The 18,860-nt window shown below is 47.3% G+C and overlaps 1 protein-coding gene across 8 annotated transcripts in view; it reads right to left on the bottom strand.

Annotated features, from left to right (window-relative positions):
- BMAL1 (basic helix-loop-helix ARNT like 1) overlaps window positions 1–18,860 on the bottom strand; it is a 103,782-nt gene that overhangs the window by 20,150 nt on the left and 64,772 nt on the right. For 5 of the 8 annotated variants that reach the window (XM_082476005.1, XM_082476002.1, XM_082476007.1 and 2 more), the window contains 8 exons: window positions 15,565–15,693; window positions 12,744–12,867; window positions 11,551–11,774; window positions 9,257–9,295; window positions 8,913–8,954; window positions 7,404–7,561; window positions 5,568–5,647; window positions 609–701 (listed from right to left, as the gene is read on the bottom strand). In XM_082476005.1, coding sequence (XP_082332131.1) covers window positions 609–701; window positions 5,568–5,647; window positions 7,404–7,561; window positions 8,913–8,954; window positions 9,257–9,295; window positions 11,551–11,690 — 552 coding nt within the window. In that variant the 5' untranslated portion in view covers window positions 11,691–11,774; window positions 12,744–12,867; window positions 15,565–15,693. Of the gene's footprint in view, window positions 1–608; window positions 702–5,567; window positions 5,648–7,403; window positions 7,562–8,912; window positions 8,955–9,256; window positions 9,296–10,702; window positions 10,807–11,550; window positions 11,775–12,743; window positions 12,868–15,564; window positions 15,694–18,860 lie in introns of those variants that run through there. The other 3 variants (XM_082476003.1, XM_082476008.1, XM_082476009.1) reach the window with 3 other exon arrangements.

The following is an 18,860-nucleotide window of genomic DNA, read 5'->3' as shown; positions in this document are numbered from 1 at the left end:
TAATTTATATAAATGTTATTTTGATTCTGCTTTACTAAGTTTCCATGCAAATACCAGCATGTGAATGAGTGAATGAATGAAAAAAACGAGTAAAAACTCTAGGGACAAAATAGGTGAAAAGCTCTGTTCTACAAGCGTTTATAAATGGTTATCTTATATGATCCTACAAACGGTCATAGACTGTATGGATTATTACAATCATTTTTTAGAGGACGCTGAGGTTCAATAGAGCTAATAAGTGACATATCCTTGTAAACACAGTATGGGTGGATTCCCATTTTTCTTATTCCCTGGTATTGTATTGTCTGCCTACCTATCTTCCTTGTCAGACAGCCCCTTGCCCCCCTACCCCTACACTGTGGGCTATTTATCTTGCAGCAGTGAGAAAGTTACAGTGCTGATAAGGTCGAACTTCCCAGTGGGGGAAGCACATTAAAGGAAGTCTTCTAAGTTTATATTCATTTCTGTGTAAAGAATTTTCTGGAAGAAGGATGGGGTGGGGGAATATATAAGCGTTTCACATGTCACTTGTCCACCATAATCATTCTGAGAAGTGGGGTGACCTTTCTGGCTGCCGTGAGGCTGCCCGCCGCCAGCAGGAGCAGTACCTGGCTGTAGTTGAGGATCTTGAAGACAGACTCTGACACAAAGAGGATCTTCCCTCGGTCACATCCTACGACAAACAAAAATCCATCTGCTGCCTAATCAGGAGAAATGGATAATCAATTTATCACACTTCAGGAAACATGATTTATAGTCACTCTGATAGCAAATAAGGATTGTTTTTCTAAGCATCCAAAGCACAGGACTGCAGTCATTGACAGTTTCACAGGTATCCTGAGAACAGGATGTTCAGAACAAATGCCTTCCGAGAATAGTAAGATTCTCTCCAAGGCAGATATATACACATGTATTATCTAATGATTACAGGGGAAAGTCTCATTAGAGTAAGTTCTGTTTCAAAGCAGAACTCAGCTAAAGAATTTTCCTTTGATTGCATGAAGGTCCAGAGAAATCCATTTCATTGCTCTAAGTATAACGATGCTGTAATATCATAGAATCTGAGAGTGGAAGGAAACTTTAGGATCAGAAACCCCCTGGTCCAAGATCGCAGCCTCCATCTGTCCTCAACTCGAACACCTCCATTTCCAGGGGGCTCTCGGGAACAGTGGTTCTCAACATTTGAAGTGGGGTTTGCTTTTGGTTTTTTTATGCTGATGGTCTGGAATGGGGCTAGATCACCAGTATGATTATTACCCCTTCCCCATCCCACCCTTACCCCTACCCCATCCCACCCTTACCCCCACCCCAAAGTGATTCTAACGTACACAGGCTCGAGAAGTACTGCTCTCAAGTATTGTCCCTTGACCCAGGGCTGGGCTGTTTGTATCCTAAATGATACAAGAAAAGAAGAGCAAAAATTTCCCCTGACTTTCTTTTCACCTCTTCTTCACTTTAAATACAGGTAAAAATCCAAAGGGCCAGTAAAGATCGGTGTGGAGACAGGACAGTATTTGTTGGATAGACTGAAGCAGGTAAACACCAAAGCTACGGTACCTGAGAGCTTAGGATGTTTCGTGCATGTGTGACTGAATCCTACCCACAACTTTGCAGGCGGGCAACCACCCAACTCCCGTTGGGGCCCCAGGGAGGGCGCTCCGCTCTCTACCGTGCACTTGCCCTATATTCAGCTACCACTGTCTAAGTCACGGTGCGTCCTTATCTTGTGTTATTTGCTGGGCCGCAGTCTGTCCTTTGGAAGAATCTAGAGAACCTACTCCCTTTTCCACAAAAGGGCCTTCGGGATGCAGTTTAATTCAAAGAACTAGGAAATGAATTCATGTGCCAGAAGGTAACAGAATGGTACATGCACTCGTGCTGGGATAAAAGAAGTGCGTAAAAGGGGAACAGATTCACTATTGCTGTGAGACGGCTTGGCAGGCTGTCCTGCCAGAAGGCAGCTGGGGATGATCCTTTCCTAAGTTAGGTCTCTGAGCTGGCCCAGGGGCGAGGGGTGACAGTGAGGGGGAAGCGACTTCCCAAGCACCATCTGTGGGAGCCTCATTCTGTCAAAAAAAAAAGAGGGTATTAATAACCTCCTCACTTGCCTTGCAGACAATCTTACATCTAATGAGAGAAGTGAGTATTTTGAGGCTTTTCATTAATGAAGTGATGTGGCACAAAAGGTGCCTGGGAAGAAGGTGTCCGTGATATCCTGGAAGAAATGCTGGGCAGAGTCAGGCCCAAACTGGTGACACGAGTGCAGTGGATTTCAACACATGCAGGGGAGGGAGGGGAGGTTCCAGAGGCTGGTGAATACGGTCAGCGCAGGGGAGGCACAAAACATTCCGACACCGCTTTACTCGGGCAGATAAACACCAGCATGTGAAGGAGCCGGGGCTGAGGGGACAGCCAGAGAGCAGAGGGGTGAGAACACGAGCGCCACGGGGCCCAGGAAGACCAGGGCAGGCTCGCCCTCAGGGAGGACGGTGTTAAGTTAATGAATGACACGGAGCCCAAGCAGCCGCCCCGTTTTCAAAACTCGGGACATACAGGATTCAGACACTATAAACTGATCAGGTTCACTGCTCCTTGACACGCCGGTTATTAAAGATATTTTGAAAGCACTTAGTAAAGAATGCTATTAGTCAGATTTGCACTGGTAAGGAAAAGTGGAAGTCCAGTTCCTGCTGCCAAACTGTTCAAACATCATCCGAGTGGACCCTGCCATCTGTTAAAGCAAATTCCCAAGAACTGGGCACCTGGAAGCAGCAAGGAATCAGACAGTACTTCACAGCCACTGAGATGAGCCAGAGATGTGAGAAAAGTTCCATCAGGGAAGACAAATCACTACTAACGTTGTCTGAGAGAGAAGAGCAGAAAAGGCAAGCCCAAGATAAAGTACTTAGCTTGGATAGCATTAAAACCCTTATTCCAGACCCTGATAAGTGTGGGCATCTAATAGGAAATCATTCAGAAAAGCACCAACAAGACAATTATTAAGCACTCGTCATCACAAAAAGAGTTGGTTTTATACATATACACACATATTTTTTTTTTCTTTAAAAACACTAAATTTGGACTTCCCTCATGGTGCAGTGGTCGAGAATCTGCCAATGCAGGAGACACGGGTTCGAGCCCTGGTCTGGGAAGATCCCACATGCCGCAGAGCAACTAGGTCCGTGCGCCACAACTACCGAGCCTGAGCTCTAGAGCTCGTGAGCCACAGCTGCTGAGCCCGTGTGCCACAACTGCTGAAGCCCCCGTACCTAGAGCCCACGTTCCACAACAAGAGAAGTCACCACAATGAGAAGCCCGCGCACCGCAACAAAGAGTAGCCCCCGCTCGCCGCAACTAGAGAAAGCCCACGCCCAACAACGAAGACCCAACACAGTCAAAAAACTACAATAAAATAAAATAAAATAAAAATTTAAAAAGTACCGAATTATCAGTATGGCAATTAGGACCAGCTATATAATCTGTAGGGCCCAGTACAAAATGAAAATGCAGGGACCCTTGTTCTCAAATACAGTTTTCAAGATGGCGACAGCAGAGCATTAAACCAAGTTCCAGGCCCTGTGTGACTGCGTAGGTTGCATGCCCGTGAAGCCGGCCCCCGTGGTCTCTCTGGAGATGCTGCAGATATAGTTTACATCTTAACTCCAGCAAGTCCTCCCTGAGAACAAGGACATCTTTATGAAAAGGATGGAGAGGTGAGGGCAGAGTTGGGTCTTCCGAGCGTGCCTTGAGAGGTAACCAAATGACCATCGCCAACTTCCTGAGAAGCCTTGGTCCCGCCCTACAGTGTTTATCAGTGATTGGATGTTTGTAGGACAGGGCCATGCATAACCAGTAAGTACTAAAATGTTTGCTGAATTAGTTAATGAATGAAAATGGAAGACAGAAGACATACCTATCCAAGCTACAAGTCACATGAAGCTCTGAAGGATCGCTAATGATAAGCTGGAACATGGGACTATCCAATAAATAGATATTTATTGGACAGATAAAAGAGAAGTTCAAAAAAACTGCACCTACAAACGATGGAAAAAACCTGGCCTAACAATAATTCACGTACAAGAGAGCCGGGGAGGGCCACTATTACAGCTACCGCAGATGTGGCACTAATAAGATGGCTTCTACTGCCAGGGAGGCTACCAGGCGATCCAACCCCAGGCCAACCAGGCCACAGCTGGAGTTCCATACTGGGTTGTGGCAGCCACTCCTGGAGGGAAATCTAGCAGACGGATGTGGTTCTGGAAAGTATGTGTGGCAACCGCTGCTCCCGACCCCCTTCCCTCGTGCCTGCGTCTACGATACTTGTTCTGCAACATGCCTTGCAGCTATGGGGGACCAGGTGAAATCTTCTGGATAAGCTGAAGTCCACTATTGTGCTTCCAGGAAGGTGCATCCTTTCTTGGTACAAAAGACAGCTGGCCTGGAGCCTCCCTTGCCCTTTTTCTGGCTGATCAGCTACTGAGAGCTGGCACAGGCCGTCTCACGCCAATAAGGCAACAAGCTGCATGCTAGCTCAGCAGGGCTGTGTGAGAGGACAGAAAGAGCCTGGTTCCTGCTGACCTCACTGAACCTCTAATACGAGCCCCTCACAGCCTACCCCAGGACTGGCTATGCTGGAGAAACAAAGCCTTGTTTATTCATCACATCTTCTGTTCCTTGCAGTTAATACAGCATGCCACGAGGGGATGGACAGAGTCTATTGGAATGAGCAGGCAGGCCAGGCTTACAGAGGGCCTGAAGCCAGCGTGAGCTGAAAATGGGTAGCGAAGATGCACACATCCAGTTGGACTAGCCTCTGTGCCCGGCCTTTGCAAACTTCTGCTCAGAGAAGCGAGGTCAGCCCTGGCTGTGGCGAGATGGGGCAGGCATCTTTGCCTTAAGTTAGGCTTCTCTGTTTCTCTTTTCACAGTTTGCAAGAGGACATGTTTCTGAATTCGGTGTCTCTCCCTTCAATTTCCAAGTGAATCTCGCTCTACCCAGAGCAGAGCTGATTCCGCACAGAAGCCAGGTTCCCGCAGTGCCACCTCAGCTGCCTCTCTGCAGAGTCTGGCAGGAGAAAGTGAGCACTGCAGTCAAGCAGGGGAAAGCATCGCCTCCTCCACTTATTTTCCTCCTCGGGCCATGGTGTCTTCGGAAGCCGGTTGTTTTGATGGAATTTTGGTATAAAGATTTAGGTGGCTGTTTTTGTGCTAGTGGTTAAGTGATGAGAGAAATTCTCAGTTGCTCTCACTTTCAGTCCCTTTCTAAAACCTTCCTATTCAGGAAGGGGATTCTTCATTACCACCTATTTTAACAAAATCCTGCTCTCCTGATTTCAAGTCCCAGTAGCGTAGACCTTCAATTTTTGCTTGAGCAAGGGTAGAAGAGGAGGGTCTCAGGGAAGAGATGTGAAGCCTGTTCAAACAGTAAGAACAAGGTGGAGACCCCAAAAGAGGAAGTGAGCCTAAGCAAGTTCAGTGCTGAGACATCAAATTCCCACACGCTGGTACTTAACCCTGAAATTTGTAAAAATAAATGTTGTGTAAAACAATCCCATAATTGCAACATACCCTGAGAATAAGGTGTTTCAATTCATCATCTGATAGAAAAGTCGGTTTGTAGTTTGCTTCTGTGTATGGATTGGTGGCACCTTACAGGGGAAAAAAGAGAAAGCGTTGGAACACTGTATTTTCAGATGTCTCATTCCATTCGACTGCCTCAAACCTTCCAGATGCGGCCTACTCCTTACCCACTTGGGATCTAAATTTTGTCTTCTTTTTCCTTAACGGAGACAGGGCTAGATCTGACTTTGGACAGGAGCCTCTAATGCCAAAGAGAATTCCACCGAAAAGCAAACACTGTTGCCCACAGGAGACTTAGCAAGCTTGCTTTTGTCACTATAGTGAAAATCAGGAGCTGACACAAGTTAAAAAACTGCTTCTAAGAGAGAAGGCAGCTCTAGAAGCAAACTGGTAGAGACTCCTGGGAGGTTCCCTCCTCCCAAGATCTATATTAAATGGGTTGTCTAGCAGTTGCTCAAATCTCCACTCTAAATGTTCTTGGGAAATCATCCAGACTGCCAGGCCCGGAGTAAACACCCTGTAGAAGGCATTTACTGAGAGCTCCTCTTCATCAGGGTTGAATTAAATGAGCTTGGCAACCTGGAGAAATGCATTTCTTCAGTAAGTGCAACTCGAGCTCCCAGGACTGAAAGGCACAAGACTTATGTTTAAAAGGCTGTCAATCTGGCATCTTTCAGGAGAATAACTTAGAGAAAAATGCCAGCAGGAAATGACTTGGAATCTGCAGAATGGTTAGTAAAAGAGTGAAGAAGTAAAATGAAACGGTCCATAACAATTCCAAGTACCACCGGGAAGGAGGGAAACAGAACGTGTCCTGACTTTCATATCAACCAACAAGGCACATATTACTGACCTGCGTCCCTGCTTTTTAGGGTAACTTGAGCTCTGCCACTCTTTTCCTTCCAACGTAACAGAAATTAGTTATAATGATTTAATCTCTATCTTCACTAATATGAATTTTAAAATGCCACTCTCCGGGCAAAGGATACAACATTTATATTTTTGAATAATGATCAAAAGTCAGACAAAACCAGCTACTCCTTATTTCCGGTGGCTTTGTAGAAATATAAAAGACGTAATTCTTTTACCACACAGGTCAGAGATCTGAGTGAGCGCCCACTTTCCAGTTTCCTCAAATAGTCCAAGACTAGCTGTGGAAAATTCCAGGAACCGCAGTCACTAAAATGCCTGATACAGTTCAGATTTCTCCTGCGGTGTGGATAAGTCACTTCCACGTTTCTGCCTCTGTTTTCTCACCCTCCCCGCACTCAGAAAAGAAGGAAAACACTGCTTCCCTCAGAAAGAGTTGATCTGGTTTGGGAAAATTCCAGGAAGATGAAAATATCATCAGTGTTCATTCCTGACAATAAAACGCAGCAAGTCCCACCAACCAGTGACTCACTCTTCAAAAGGAACCATGATGAATTTTCCTCTTCAAAACTGAAACTGACTTTCCTGTGTCACTAAGGGCACCTACATTTCTGATGTATATCATGGTATGGGTGGGGTCCAGGCACCACGTATGCACAAGCTGGGACTTCAGCAGTGTCCTCTCGGATATGTATGTGCACATACACATGCACAGGACATAGCCTCCACCCTCTGGAGATGTAGGACAGCAAAACTGCATCTTGATACACACAGAAGCTCAATAATCGTTTCATTTGGCATCAGGTCTACCGCTGAAAATGACAGGCATATTACTCAAGGCTACACATTTGCAAGTGATAAACACCTGTCCCTAAGCGGACTCGGGAACATTCTAGGTAAGGGTGGTAACATTTGTGAGCAAGGGCATAAAGGACAATAAAGCCGGGATCTCACCTCGTAATGTTTTCATGTGCTGAACAGCCATCCTCAGCACAGTAAGTTTATCTAATTTCCTGGACATCGCGTTGCACGTTGGTACCAAAGAAGCCAGTTCATCAATAAAACTGTTCATTTTATCCCGACGCCTCTTTTCAATCTGGCTGTGAGCTTCCCTGAACAACAATATGAAAAATGATTTCTGTAAAATGTAACAGAGCATCAAGGAAACGAAGAAAATAAATTATAGCTGTTTTCAATATTCATCTGTCAAGGCAAATTTAGAATCTGCAGAATGTTTCAAACTAGGCTTTCCTACTAAAGTCACCAAAAAAAGTGGGCTCACTGCCAGGTCAGTATTAGGTTTTTTTATGCTCACCTCATCCTTAGAATTGAGAAATATTACAAAAACTGTCTTTTTAGAGTAAACTGAGCTGTTAATTTCTCATTTCTTTTCCTCTCAGCCCCGATAAAGTTGGATTTTAAGACGGGGGTGAAGGAAAGAAGGGAGGTGGAGGATTCAAAGGGCAAAGCATCCAGAACAGACATCTGTGGGGGCGCCGCGCTGAGCTGTCTCTGAGGTTTGTGGGGAGCCTGCTGTGTGGCCTGTCGGAGGCCGACTGATTGAAACACCAGGTAACTAACGCTGCGTCCGTGGAGCGGCCGTGACCCCACCTAGACGCAGCACTTGCTACATCTGTCCCCAAGAGTTTCCACTGAGGAATGTCACATGCCTTCCTCCCTGGAGTTGCTGCCTGCCGAGTCAGCGTGACACTTCCATGGGCACACACTCCCTCCCTGACTGGTCTGCACCTGTCATTTGTGACTGTCCCCTTAAAGAGGTGTGTCAACAGTGGAAACGTAGTTTGCTGCCACTGCCATAGCAACAGAACCGTGGGATCTCTCGCCAAAGCTGGTCCATGAGGGAAAAGCCAGAAGTGTCGGGTCAAATTCTGCAGCCCCTGGTTCTGTGTCACAATACAGACTCAAATGGCCCTGGGGCTACTGGCAGGAGAGCTCAAGATCCGCATGGAAAGGAGTCGCAGGCATGGTTGGAAGCAGGAAGGACGGAGTTAGAGAATCTCCTTGAGAGAGCAGGGCACCCCCAGGTCTGGCCTTCAACTGCACCTTGCAGAGCAATAAGGGCGCTTTCAGAGGCTTGGGACAGCCCGGGGAACTGAGTCACTGAGCCAGGTCTCCCCGAAGGGCCCTGAGTCAGGAAGGAGTAACCTGCTGAAGACGGAGAAAACCTTTAGCCTTGATTTATCTTCTGCTCCCTCCAAAGTCCCCTTCAGGTTAATTGTGCTTAGACAGCAAAGAGTGAAGGCAGCTCAGCCTGGAGGGATGGAGGGAGGGGCAGAAGGCCACAACAAGCCCGGGCTCCCCATCCCCTTCCTCCTTCCCTAAGGATGTGACAGTGTCGAAGACCGTCTGACAGACAAGGACCAGATATGCAGAGCCTCCTTGGCTACACACCAAGCAACCAAACCAGGACAGTTTATAGACAGAATGAGGGTCCAAGCTCACCTTGCATTTTTGATCCTTCCTTGGTGCTCTGTGTATTCTAACCTGGAAAAAAAAAAAGAAGAAACACAATGCCCTGGAGATTGACAGCAGAGTTACACATCTGTTTTCTTCCCTGCCTTATCCCTGTCATCTCTACACGACACACAAGAGCTTTGGTTGTTGGCCACACCGTGGGTGGGGGGGAGGGAGACAAGTTCAAGCCCATAGGCTCAAGGCCTCCTTGCTTATCCCTAAATCAAGGACATGGATGGAACCTGCACCAAGTGCAGGAATCAGGAATGTTTAATTATGCAAAGAAAATGGCTCTAAGGATGCTGAAGTCCAAATGACTAGATTCATGGTACCTTCCATGAGGGTCATCTTTGTCTGTGTCCATGCTTTCTCTGAGAAAACAAAAGAGAATGTGACCGTTAAGACCTACAAAATAGCTTCTTACCATAATACAGAAGGCCTCATTTATCCAGAAACCAAACAATTAGAAAGCTCAAATAGTCATAGTATTGACTCTTGATGTATAAAAGTAAAACAAACAAAACCAACTTGAACCTACTATAAAACCCAGACCAAACAAAAGTTATATATACCGTCTCAATAGAGTTTGCGTGTTAACATATTTTTACCATATTGATTGTTTGAGAAAATTGGGAAGACATATAGCATTTACGGAAACTCTTAGGTAAACAGAGTACCCGAGTAACTGTAACACCTCATTCCCCACCCCCCATCATTCTGGATAAATGGGGTTCATTCATTTGCAAAACACATCAAGCATCAAATATACTATATATTTGGTGATGGTGGGTGAGGTGAGGAGAGGAAATCAAAGTACCCATGAAGAAGTACTGAGCAGAGCCCCAAGCCAGCTCTTCAAAGGCACTGCTACCCAATGCGCTGGTTCTCAGCTCAGCGGGAAACCCCGAGCCCTGAGAAACTGGGACAGAGGGAGGCATGGGGTTGGGGGGCCATAGAGATTCCTGGGGCCACAGCAGGGATCTGCCTTCCTTGCATGGACTCCAGAATCCAGTTTTCACATCACCTTGCGGTTCAGTAGAAAACAGATTGAAATCTTAGAGGAAGGAGTTCTAAATCCCCTGGGTCAGCTCACACCCTTCTCCAACCCCTAAATCGCTCAGGAGGGCACTGACCACCATCTGGGCCTCCTCCTTTCTCCCGCAAGAAAAGAGGGATTATGGCCCTCCAAACAATGTCATCTCAAGGGCAAAAACAACTTTCTCAGGAGCACTGAGGCACGTCACGGGCATTCTAGAACGGTGGTTCCCAACCAAGAGCCCTGGATTTCCTCACAGGCAGAGACTTTCTCTAGCTAGTCCTGAAGTTCAGAAGAAAACCTACAGGCCACAGGGGAAAATGACAACTCTCTCTTCCCTTTTGTCTAGACTTGTATCTGCTCACTGAGGCAGATGATCATCTCAGGTGAAAAGAAGCTCTGCCCTTCAGGTATGAGTTTAGTACATTAAAATGATAAGAAAAGGATTATGGTTGCTTAATTAATAGGGTCTCCATGAATTACAGAAGACCTGCAAACTGGAGTCCATGTGGGAAACCTGGAAGTTCTGGATGGAGACAAGGTTGGAAACCACAGATCTAGATAGCAGAGGTCTTAGAACATGTCAAGGCCTCCATCAGCACTGGCCCAAGACAAAGGCTCCACAGAAAACATCTAGTTTCCCTGCTGGGGAGTTACTGCCATGGAAGAACACCCTCTCAGTCCTCACACCCACTCTCCATCCCCTGGGCGTCCACTCTCTTCATCATCTGGGATCACTTACATATTACTCATAGCATCTCCTAGTGGGCATCTGACCTCCAGCCACTGTGCTCCCCAAATTCGACCTGTGAACTTCAGCAGAAAGGACATCTGCTGTAGGGGGGATACCTCCTTGGAGATTTTCCCTCATTAAACAGAAGAAAACCTCTCAAATGGACATTTGGGCAAGACTCCACACAGTTGCCTCTACAAAACGAAACGTGCCTTTGGATGTTCTATGCTGACTTATTCCCTAGATGTTCGTACAGCTACAGAAGGGTTGACTATAAGTGTGAAAATTTACTTACTCAAAAGAAAAGCCATCAAGTCTAAAAAGAAAAGTACTATTTAATATAAGAGGAACACACTAATTTAAATAACGTTTAAGGACAATATCACTGTTCCTATACTGTTTCCAGAGATGACCTCTATTCACTCCACAAACGTTAAGTAAGCCATTGATGTCCTCCTTGAGAGAGGCCTTCAGGCAAAGCTCTTTTTGAAACCACTGAGGTTACATCCAGGGACTGAGCCATCTTGCTCAAAAGAGCAAAGGAAAATGAAGAAAGGGGTAAAATGTGGAACCTGGCTTTAAGGCTATTCTTGTTCCCTCGATGTGGAACAATCTGGGGACAGGAGCAGGGAGTAAACACCTCAGCAGTACTGGAAGCTCCCTCCTGCTTGCAATCCAGGGGGAAGATAAAGGGCAAAATCAACTACTGTGTGGCCACCTGGATTTGGATCTTTCATTCCCACCCCTTTTCACAGAGAGGATCCCTTCTTCCAGGAGGGACAGTAGAGGCCCTAGATGTTCATGCCTGTGAGCCGACACCAAGTTTAGCCAGAGAAAGACGAGCCCAAAGGCCTTACTGGTAGTCCGTGGAGCTGCCCTTGCGTTTCCGGTTGCAATCCATGCCACCGGTGCCCAGGGGGCTGGAGAGGAGGTCGGTGGCGCCTGGGGACATGAAGTCGCTGATAGTTGAAGAAATGTCCATTCTCTGTTCGGCCATTGGAGTCTGGAATAGGTACAAGGAGGCACAGAGGCACGTTTATTTCTACGTGCTCTTCTAAGGTGGAGGACGACCAGGGTAGCTCTGTGGAAGGAAAGGGACTTGATTACAGCACCAACATCTCTGTCACCCAGCCAACCGGAACAGGGACCAGGTAGAACCGGAAGGAGCATCGTATTTACTCTAGGCGTTACTATAGGTAATTTAGGCTCACCCACTCGTTTTTCTTGTAGACACAAAGCTCAGAGAAACTGGGTGGCTTCTCCTAGATCCCCGTGCCAGGGTATGGAAGAACTAAACCAGAACCCAAAGCTCTAGAAGTTACAGCCCTGTGCTCCTCCCACTGAGGGGACCAAGTGTCCCAGATGTTCTGACAGTCCTAAATTAATCTTCTTCTAATCAAATCTAATCAATGAAATAAATATGATCTACTTGTTATCCTTGTATTTTTAAAAATTTATTATTTTATTTATTTTTGGCTGTGTTGGGTCTTCGTTGCTGTGCGCAGGCTTTTTCTAGTTGCGGCGAGCGGGGGCTACTCTTCATTGTGGTGTGTGGGCTTCTGAACGCAGTGGCTTCTCTTGTTGCGGAGCACAGGCTCTAGGCGTGCGGGCTTCAGTAGTTGTGGCGCATGGGCTCAGTAATTGTGGTGCACGGGCTTAGTTGCTCCGCGGCATGTGGGATCTTCCCAGACCAGGGCTCGAACCCATGTCTCCTGCATTGGCAGGCGGATTCTTAACCACTGTGCCACCAGGGAAGCCCTATCTTTGTATTTTTATTACAAATGTTTATCAAAGTTGTAGGAAAGCAGAAAATATCCTTTCTCAGCCTATAAGTCCCACTTGGGAGTCAGGAAAAAATGGTCCCTCTCCATCACTGGCCCAGGCAAAGTCTGTCCTGTCCTCCCAAACTGTCCTTTTGTACTCAGGATTCCACTGCAAGGAAAACCTTGCATAATGAAGTGAAGACACTGCAAACACTTGCAAAACATTTTCAGAATTCATATCTTAGAAGCGTAAAGTAAGTCAGCGCAAAGGAGAGGCTGGCAAGTACCTTGCAAGGGACTCCAAGTGCAAACCCAGTTGAAGGTGGCCGTGCACTGCCCGCTGTCGGGGTCCAGCTCCAAGCGCCGTGACTGGGGCTGTCACTCCCGCTCTCTGGGCCCGAGTTTCCTCATCTGCAAAGTGAGAGGCAAGGGTGAGCCCTTGTTTTCACTGTCACTAGTGTGCCCACAGATTAGAGACCTGAGCCCTCCTGGTTAGGCGTGTGCTGCGTTTTCACTCTCACGACCATTGCTGGAGTGAACATCTTTGTGTGCGTAGCTCTGCACATTTGAGCTATTATCTCTAAGAGTCGGACTGACCGGTCTAAAGGGGACACACATGGTATGTTTTGGTAAATGCTGAAACACTGTGCTCCAGAAAAGCACCAATAATTTACATCCCCAATAAGAGATCTTGTCAATCTGAAGGAAAGAAACGAAACCTCACTGTTTTTACTTGTAATTTAAAATTATTATGGATGGTGTACCTATGTTTATATGGGCATTTCTTGGTTTTCCTTTGTGCCATTCATGTCCTATTTTCCTACCATATTCTCTTTAGGATCGATGGGCCTCCTAACTCATGCTCACCTGGGCACCTGAACTGGTGGGAGAAAAGCAAGCAACGATCCTTGACTCTTCTGCTCCATCTATTCTCCCACTCTGCGACCATACTTGCTCTTTCCTCCTCAAACCTCCAACATCTCCCCAGTCATCATGCTTAGCTGATAAGTCTGCTTCTACTTCACTGAGAAAAGAGGCCAGTGACCACTTCTACCAGCTACTTAGATGCTGCAGGCTAGGACCCCAGCCCCAAAGCATGCTGACCCCACCCTCTCTTACTAGTCCAGACCATCCGCCCCAATCCCGCATCATCCACTTCCCCCACTCTAAAGCATCACTCCCATTAGGATAAGAACACACTGCAACAACTCTCATCTTGGGGGCGAGAAAAACACACCTTTTTTGAACTCCATTCCCTTCCAGTTACTGCCCCAATTCTTTGTTTCCAATTGCTTTCCTCTTCCTCGCTATAACTCAACTCAAATCAGGCTTTTGTCCCCATCAACCCACTACAACAGCCCCTGCTGGGTTCACTAGTGACCTCCTCATTGCTAAATCCAACAGCAAGTTCTCCATTCCCTCCCTACTCGGCCCATCAGCACATCTAATAGAGTTGATCTCTCCCTCCTCCTTGTCTCTCAGCTTCATGGTTCTCCTACTTCAGTGGCCACTCCTCTTTGGTCTCTTCATCTGGTTCCTCTCATCTCCTCACCTCTAGCTGTCCTCGGCCCTCCTCTCTGTCTATACTCACTCCCTAGGAGATCCGTCTAGTTTCATTGCTTCAAATACTATCTACGCTATGACAACTCCCATATTTACATCTCCAGCCCAGATCTCTCCCCAAATTCCAAACCTGTATAACCATCACCCTGACATCTCCCCTTGAATATACAACAGAAACATGAAACGTCCATAACCAATCCCTGGTTCTCCCCAAGCCAAGCCTCTTGGTCATGCCCAGGTCAGTAAGTAGTACTTCAATCCTGCTTGCTGCTCAGGCCCCAAACCTAGAAGTCACCCTTGACTCCTTTCTTTCCTTCACAACCTGCATCCAATCCATCAGCAAATCTTATCAGCTCAAGATTAAAAAAACATCCAAAATTCAACCACTTCTCCCCTTTTTCTTTCATACTTCTGCTCAGATGAAGCTTCACTTCATCAGTGAAGCTTCCCTGAAGAGCCACATAATATGACCTCCCCACCAACTCTTCCTAACCACCCCAGACTTGCTTAATTTTTTCCCATCGCCCTTATCAGCATTTGGCCTGCAATAATCTACTTAATTTACTGGCTGTCCTCTCCATTAGACTATAAGCATCAGAAGAGCAGGGACTTTGGTTTACTGCTTGCACCCTTAGTGCTTAGAACACTTTCTAGCACACAGTGAGCACTCAATAAATGCATGTTGAATGAATAAATTTGTTATTAGGAATATTAATCTTTGCTCGTCACAGATGTTGTAAATACTTCCCCCCCTTTTGCCTTTTAACTTTGCTTATGGTATTTGTATGTGATACTAAAAGTGACATGTTTTAAAAACCTTGTCACCCCAAAATAATAAAAACATTCTCTTCTTTGCTAATGTTTTTATATTTTTTTAAAAAAAATTTAGTTCTTTAATCCACTTGGAAATTATTTTTGGTACACGACCTAAGGTTGGGAATTTCTTATTTCTCTCCAAATAGACAGTTGTCCCAGCACCACTTACTAGACCAGGTGTCCTGTTACCCGTCACTTGAAATGCCTTCTTTATTGATTCGTTTTCTATTTCTGGACTTTCTCTTCTGTTCCTTTGATCTGCTTACTTCCATTCTGGTACCACACTATTTATGATTGTGGCTTTATAATACATTTTAATATCTGGTAGAACAATTCCTTTCCTGCTTCTTACTCTTCATTTTTAGAAATTTCCTGGCTAGTCTGATGTATTCTTCGAGGAGTATTTTATAATCATTTAATCACATTAAAGGCCCTGCTGCAGCTGTAGCTTTTGTTGTCATTATTATCATTATTACTGACATTAAGAGAAGTGGGCCAGCAGTGAGCACAGACCTCAGGGTCTCGGTGACCCTTTGGGTCACATGTCAGACCTGTGGTGCCCCCTCTAGCCCCCGGCTCCTCTTTTTGAACAGCCATACATTTGCATGAGGTGGAAAATTTCAAGTTCTAGGGCTCCTGGAAGAAACCACACTTCCTGAGGGAAGGACTACCATCGGAGCTGCCAATGATAGTCACTCTAGGCAGGGGAGGGTAGGATAGGATTGTTACCTGAAGTTACGGTTCTTAAACCCCAGATCCACCTTGGGAGAAGCAAGGGGCCACTGGACTTGTTGGTCACCTCAAAGCAATTTTCATGATTTGTCGCTTCCTTTCAGGCAGTCAACTTCTTCCAGAAACCTACAGTGGGGCCCACAGGAGAAGAAATCCCAGACAGGTCACTTTGGAGTAAATGAAAAGTCTCATAGCAGCTGAGGAAGATGGGGAACTCGCTCATGACTCCTGATTACAGGGAGCAATGCTGAGCTGACCGTCCCGTCCTTCAACTGCCTGTTAAACTCAACTGCAAACACATGAGGAAGTCTGCCAGGAGATAATTTCTGTGAAAAACAATGCCTTTTAAATTACTAAACGTAAATTCTTGGACACGGCCTTAAGAGGAAGAAGATAATTATATTTTTCATTTCTCCTACTGGGTCAAGCAATAATAACAGTGAACAGTGACTGAGCGTGTACTTGGCGTCAGGCGCTGTTCTTACTGCACCATGTAGATTAACTCACTCAGACCTGAAAATAACTCAGAGGTAAATACTGTTGTTTCCACATTTTACCGAGAAGAAGATCAAGGCAGAGAGAGGTGAAGAAACCAGCTGAGGTCACATAGCAGGAGAGCAGTGGGGCTCCGGGAGCTACACCTGCCAATAACGACACCACTCAACTCTCTCTCCAGCCAGGTGAGTTACCTAAATGCACACAACGAGGAACCACAGAAGACAAGTCTTCAGGAAACATTAAGCTAAGACAAAATGCCAGCAGGGCCAATACCCGAAACCGCTGGGAGCGAGCTAAGACGCTGAAAGAAAATTCCCTGAACTCAAGTACATGTGGTAGAGAAATCAGTTCTGAAAAGCTGCTCATGTTAAATTAAAACGGGGGGAGAGTTTGCTGCCCTGCCCACCTCCTGCTGGCAGGATATGGGGGTCTCCTCTCTGGCCCTGCGACCCCTGCAGAAGGAACAGGCTCTGAAGGAAGAAATGGGCTGCACCTGCCCCACTACTCCCTACCTGGCTCCATCTTGAGATGGAAAGACAGATTTTAAACGGGGCCTTCCTGACCTTCCTGAAGCACAAATTCTGGCGCTTCACATTCCGCTGGCTGATTCTTGCATCTTCAACGACCTGCTTTTGTCTTGATCATTATAAAGGTCTTCCGATGAATATCCAGGGATAGAACGGACTGTGTCCTCCCGATTTATTCTTCCTTGCAGTCTGGTTCAGAAGCCCTCACTGTCTGACACAGGTAACCCTGTCTGGGCAAGTGCAAACGATGTGACCAGGAATTCTGGACTCCCAGTCCCTAAACCTCAAGGGATAAGCGGCAGGGATGCAAAGTCCCCAGGGCAGGGCTGCCTGGGGGAGGCTCACCACACACGACCCCATCTAAATCTGATTCCCTGTCCAGGTCCCACACTATCCTGCCAGCCCCCAAATTCGCAACTCAGGATCCACCCCGGGCGACCTCCCTTCTCCTTCTAACACCCCAGAGCCCACACTTGGCCCTTGGATGGGTGGGTCCAGCCACTTCATCCAACCTCTATCCATCGCCTCCATCCAGGCTGCTCCCCTCTCCAGTCTCGCCCCCTCCTCACTGTGGTCAGAGGTAGGCCACCCCGTTGCTTAAAACACTTCAGGGGCTTCACTGCTCTCCCCAAGTCTTCCAGATAAAACCCCAAACCCCCCAGCAGGATACACCAGGCCTCCGCAACAGACCTGCTCGCTCTCCAGCCCGACAGCTCATCTGCTACCCAAGGCGCCAGGCTGCTTAAATACTTAAGTTCCCAAGAGCACGCAGCCGAGAGCACGAGGCCTCAGCTGTGCCCACTTTGTTTTACAGGCGTGGCTCCCTTTACCCACTCGGTCACGGGGTGAACTCCTGCGTGCCTTTCAAGTGCCCTCAGGTGTACCCTCAGAGAAGCTTCCAGCTCTCCCCTGCTGCTCCGCCCCTTCCCCTCGCCCGCTGCGGCCTCTCTGCCTAGACCCCGCCCGGCCCCGCCCCGCCCCGCCCCGCCCCGCCAGCTGCGCCCGGATCTCAAGGCTCCGCATCTCCCAGCGCCATGCCTTGCATTTTCTTTCCCCCAGTTCCCTGAAGTTTAGATAAAGGTTCTCAGCACCAAACTCCATACGAAATTTATTTTGATCATTTTTTCCAGCACTCATGTTTACTTTATAGAAATAATAAATGCTAACATAGATTTTTGGCACTGTAATTTGCAAAACAAAAACCATGTTTCTCATATGCTTGGACAAGGTAAGGAAGCTGAATCAGCTGTGACAATTAGTTTTTGGAAAACTGTTTTCTCTCCAGGAAAGTGTTCTTAGATGTAAGACAATAAATGGAACAATGAAAGAAAAGGGACAAAAAACGTCTTCTGTGCTACTTCCAGAAGAGATTTGAGCCAAGAGAGGGGGCTCCAAGAGGCCAAAGTTACCTGGGAGAGGGGCCCTTGCTGACTGGGGGCTCAGGGCTGGCCCTGGTGCTGCCAGCCAAGTGACACACAGCGAGGACGCTCTTGGGAGAGCCTGGCCACAGTCCTGGAGTCAGGGGTCACACGTGTGCTCACTTCTGACCTAGAGATTTCCGAAGGTGGGAGGGAGGCTCTCGGGGTGGCCAGAGAAAGCCAGGCATGAAGGGACCTGGGACGTGTACCTGGCAAGAGCTTGGGGGCACCCTCTGTCCCACCTCAGTGCCCTTGTGCTCCTTGGAGCATAGGGAGAAGATTCTCTGGGGCTCCACACAAAGGAGCAAGGGTGCTGGAAGAGGTGAGCGTGTCAGCCACTATTAGGTGCCACAAGGAGACAGCTGGTACGCGGAGCAGAGTGGGGCGAGGCTGAAGCGCCCCTAAAGAAACCCACACACACCATCCACAGGAAGATGGCCACAGGGTGCCCTCCAGCTGTGGACCAGGCATCTCTGGGCTTTCCCTCCTCCCTGCCCCAGCACCCCAGAATGACAAGTAGAGAAAGGGGAGCGTGTGGATTGTACCAAGGTTCCCACCATTAGCTGCTCCTCTGTGTGGGAAGTCGACAGGCTGCCTCATGTCAGGCCTGGCCAAGTGACTCGCCCTGATGGATGAATGTGAGCGGAAGGGACAGTGGCAACCTTCAAACCGACCTTTACCGTGTGCCCCCTTGTTTGCGCTGAGACCAGCGATTCCTGGATAGAGGCTCCTCCTTTAGCCAAGACCCTGTATGGATGCAGCATGAACAAGAAGCAAACCTTGGCCACTGTAAGCCCCTGAGATGTTGAGGTTGTTTAATACCAGGGTGACTGGCTCTTCTGTTTGCCTC

This window comes from Balaenoptera physalus, assembly GCF_965194825.1.
Source record: "Balaenoptera physalus genome assembly, chromosome: 10".
Taxonomy (NCBI): domain Eukaryota; kingdom Metazoa; phylum Chordata; class Mammalia; order Artiodactyla; family Balaenopteridae; genus Balaenoptera; species Balaenoptera physalus.
This window is presented reverse-complemented; position numbering and strand designations above follow the sequence as displayed.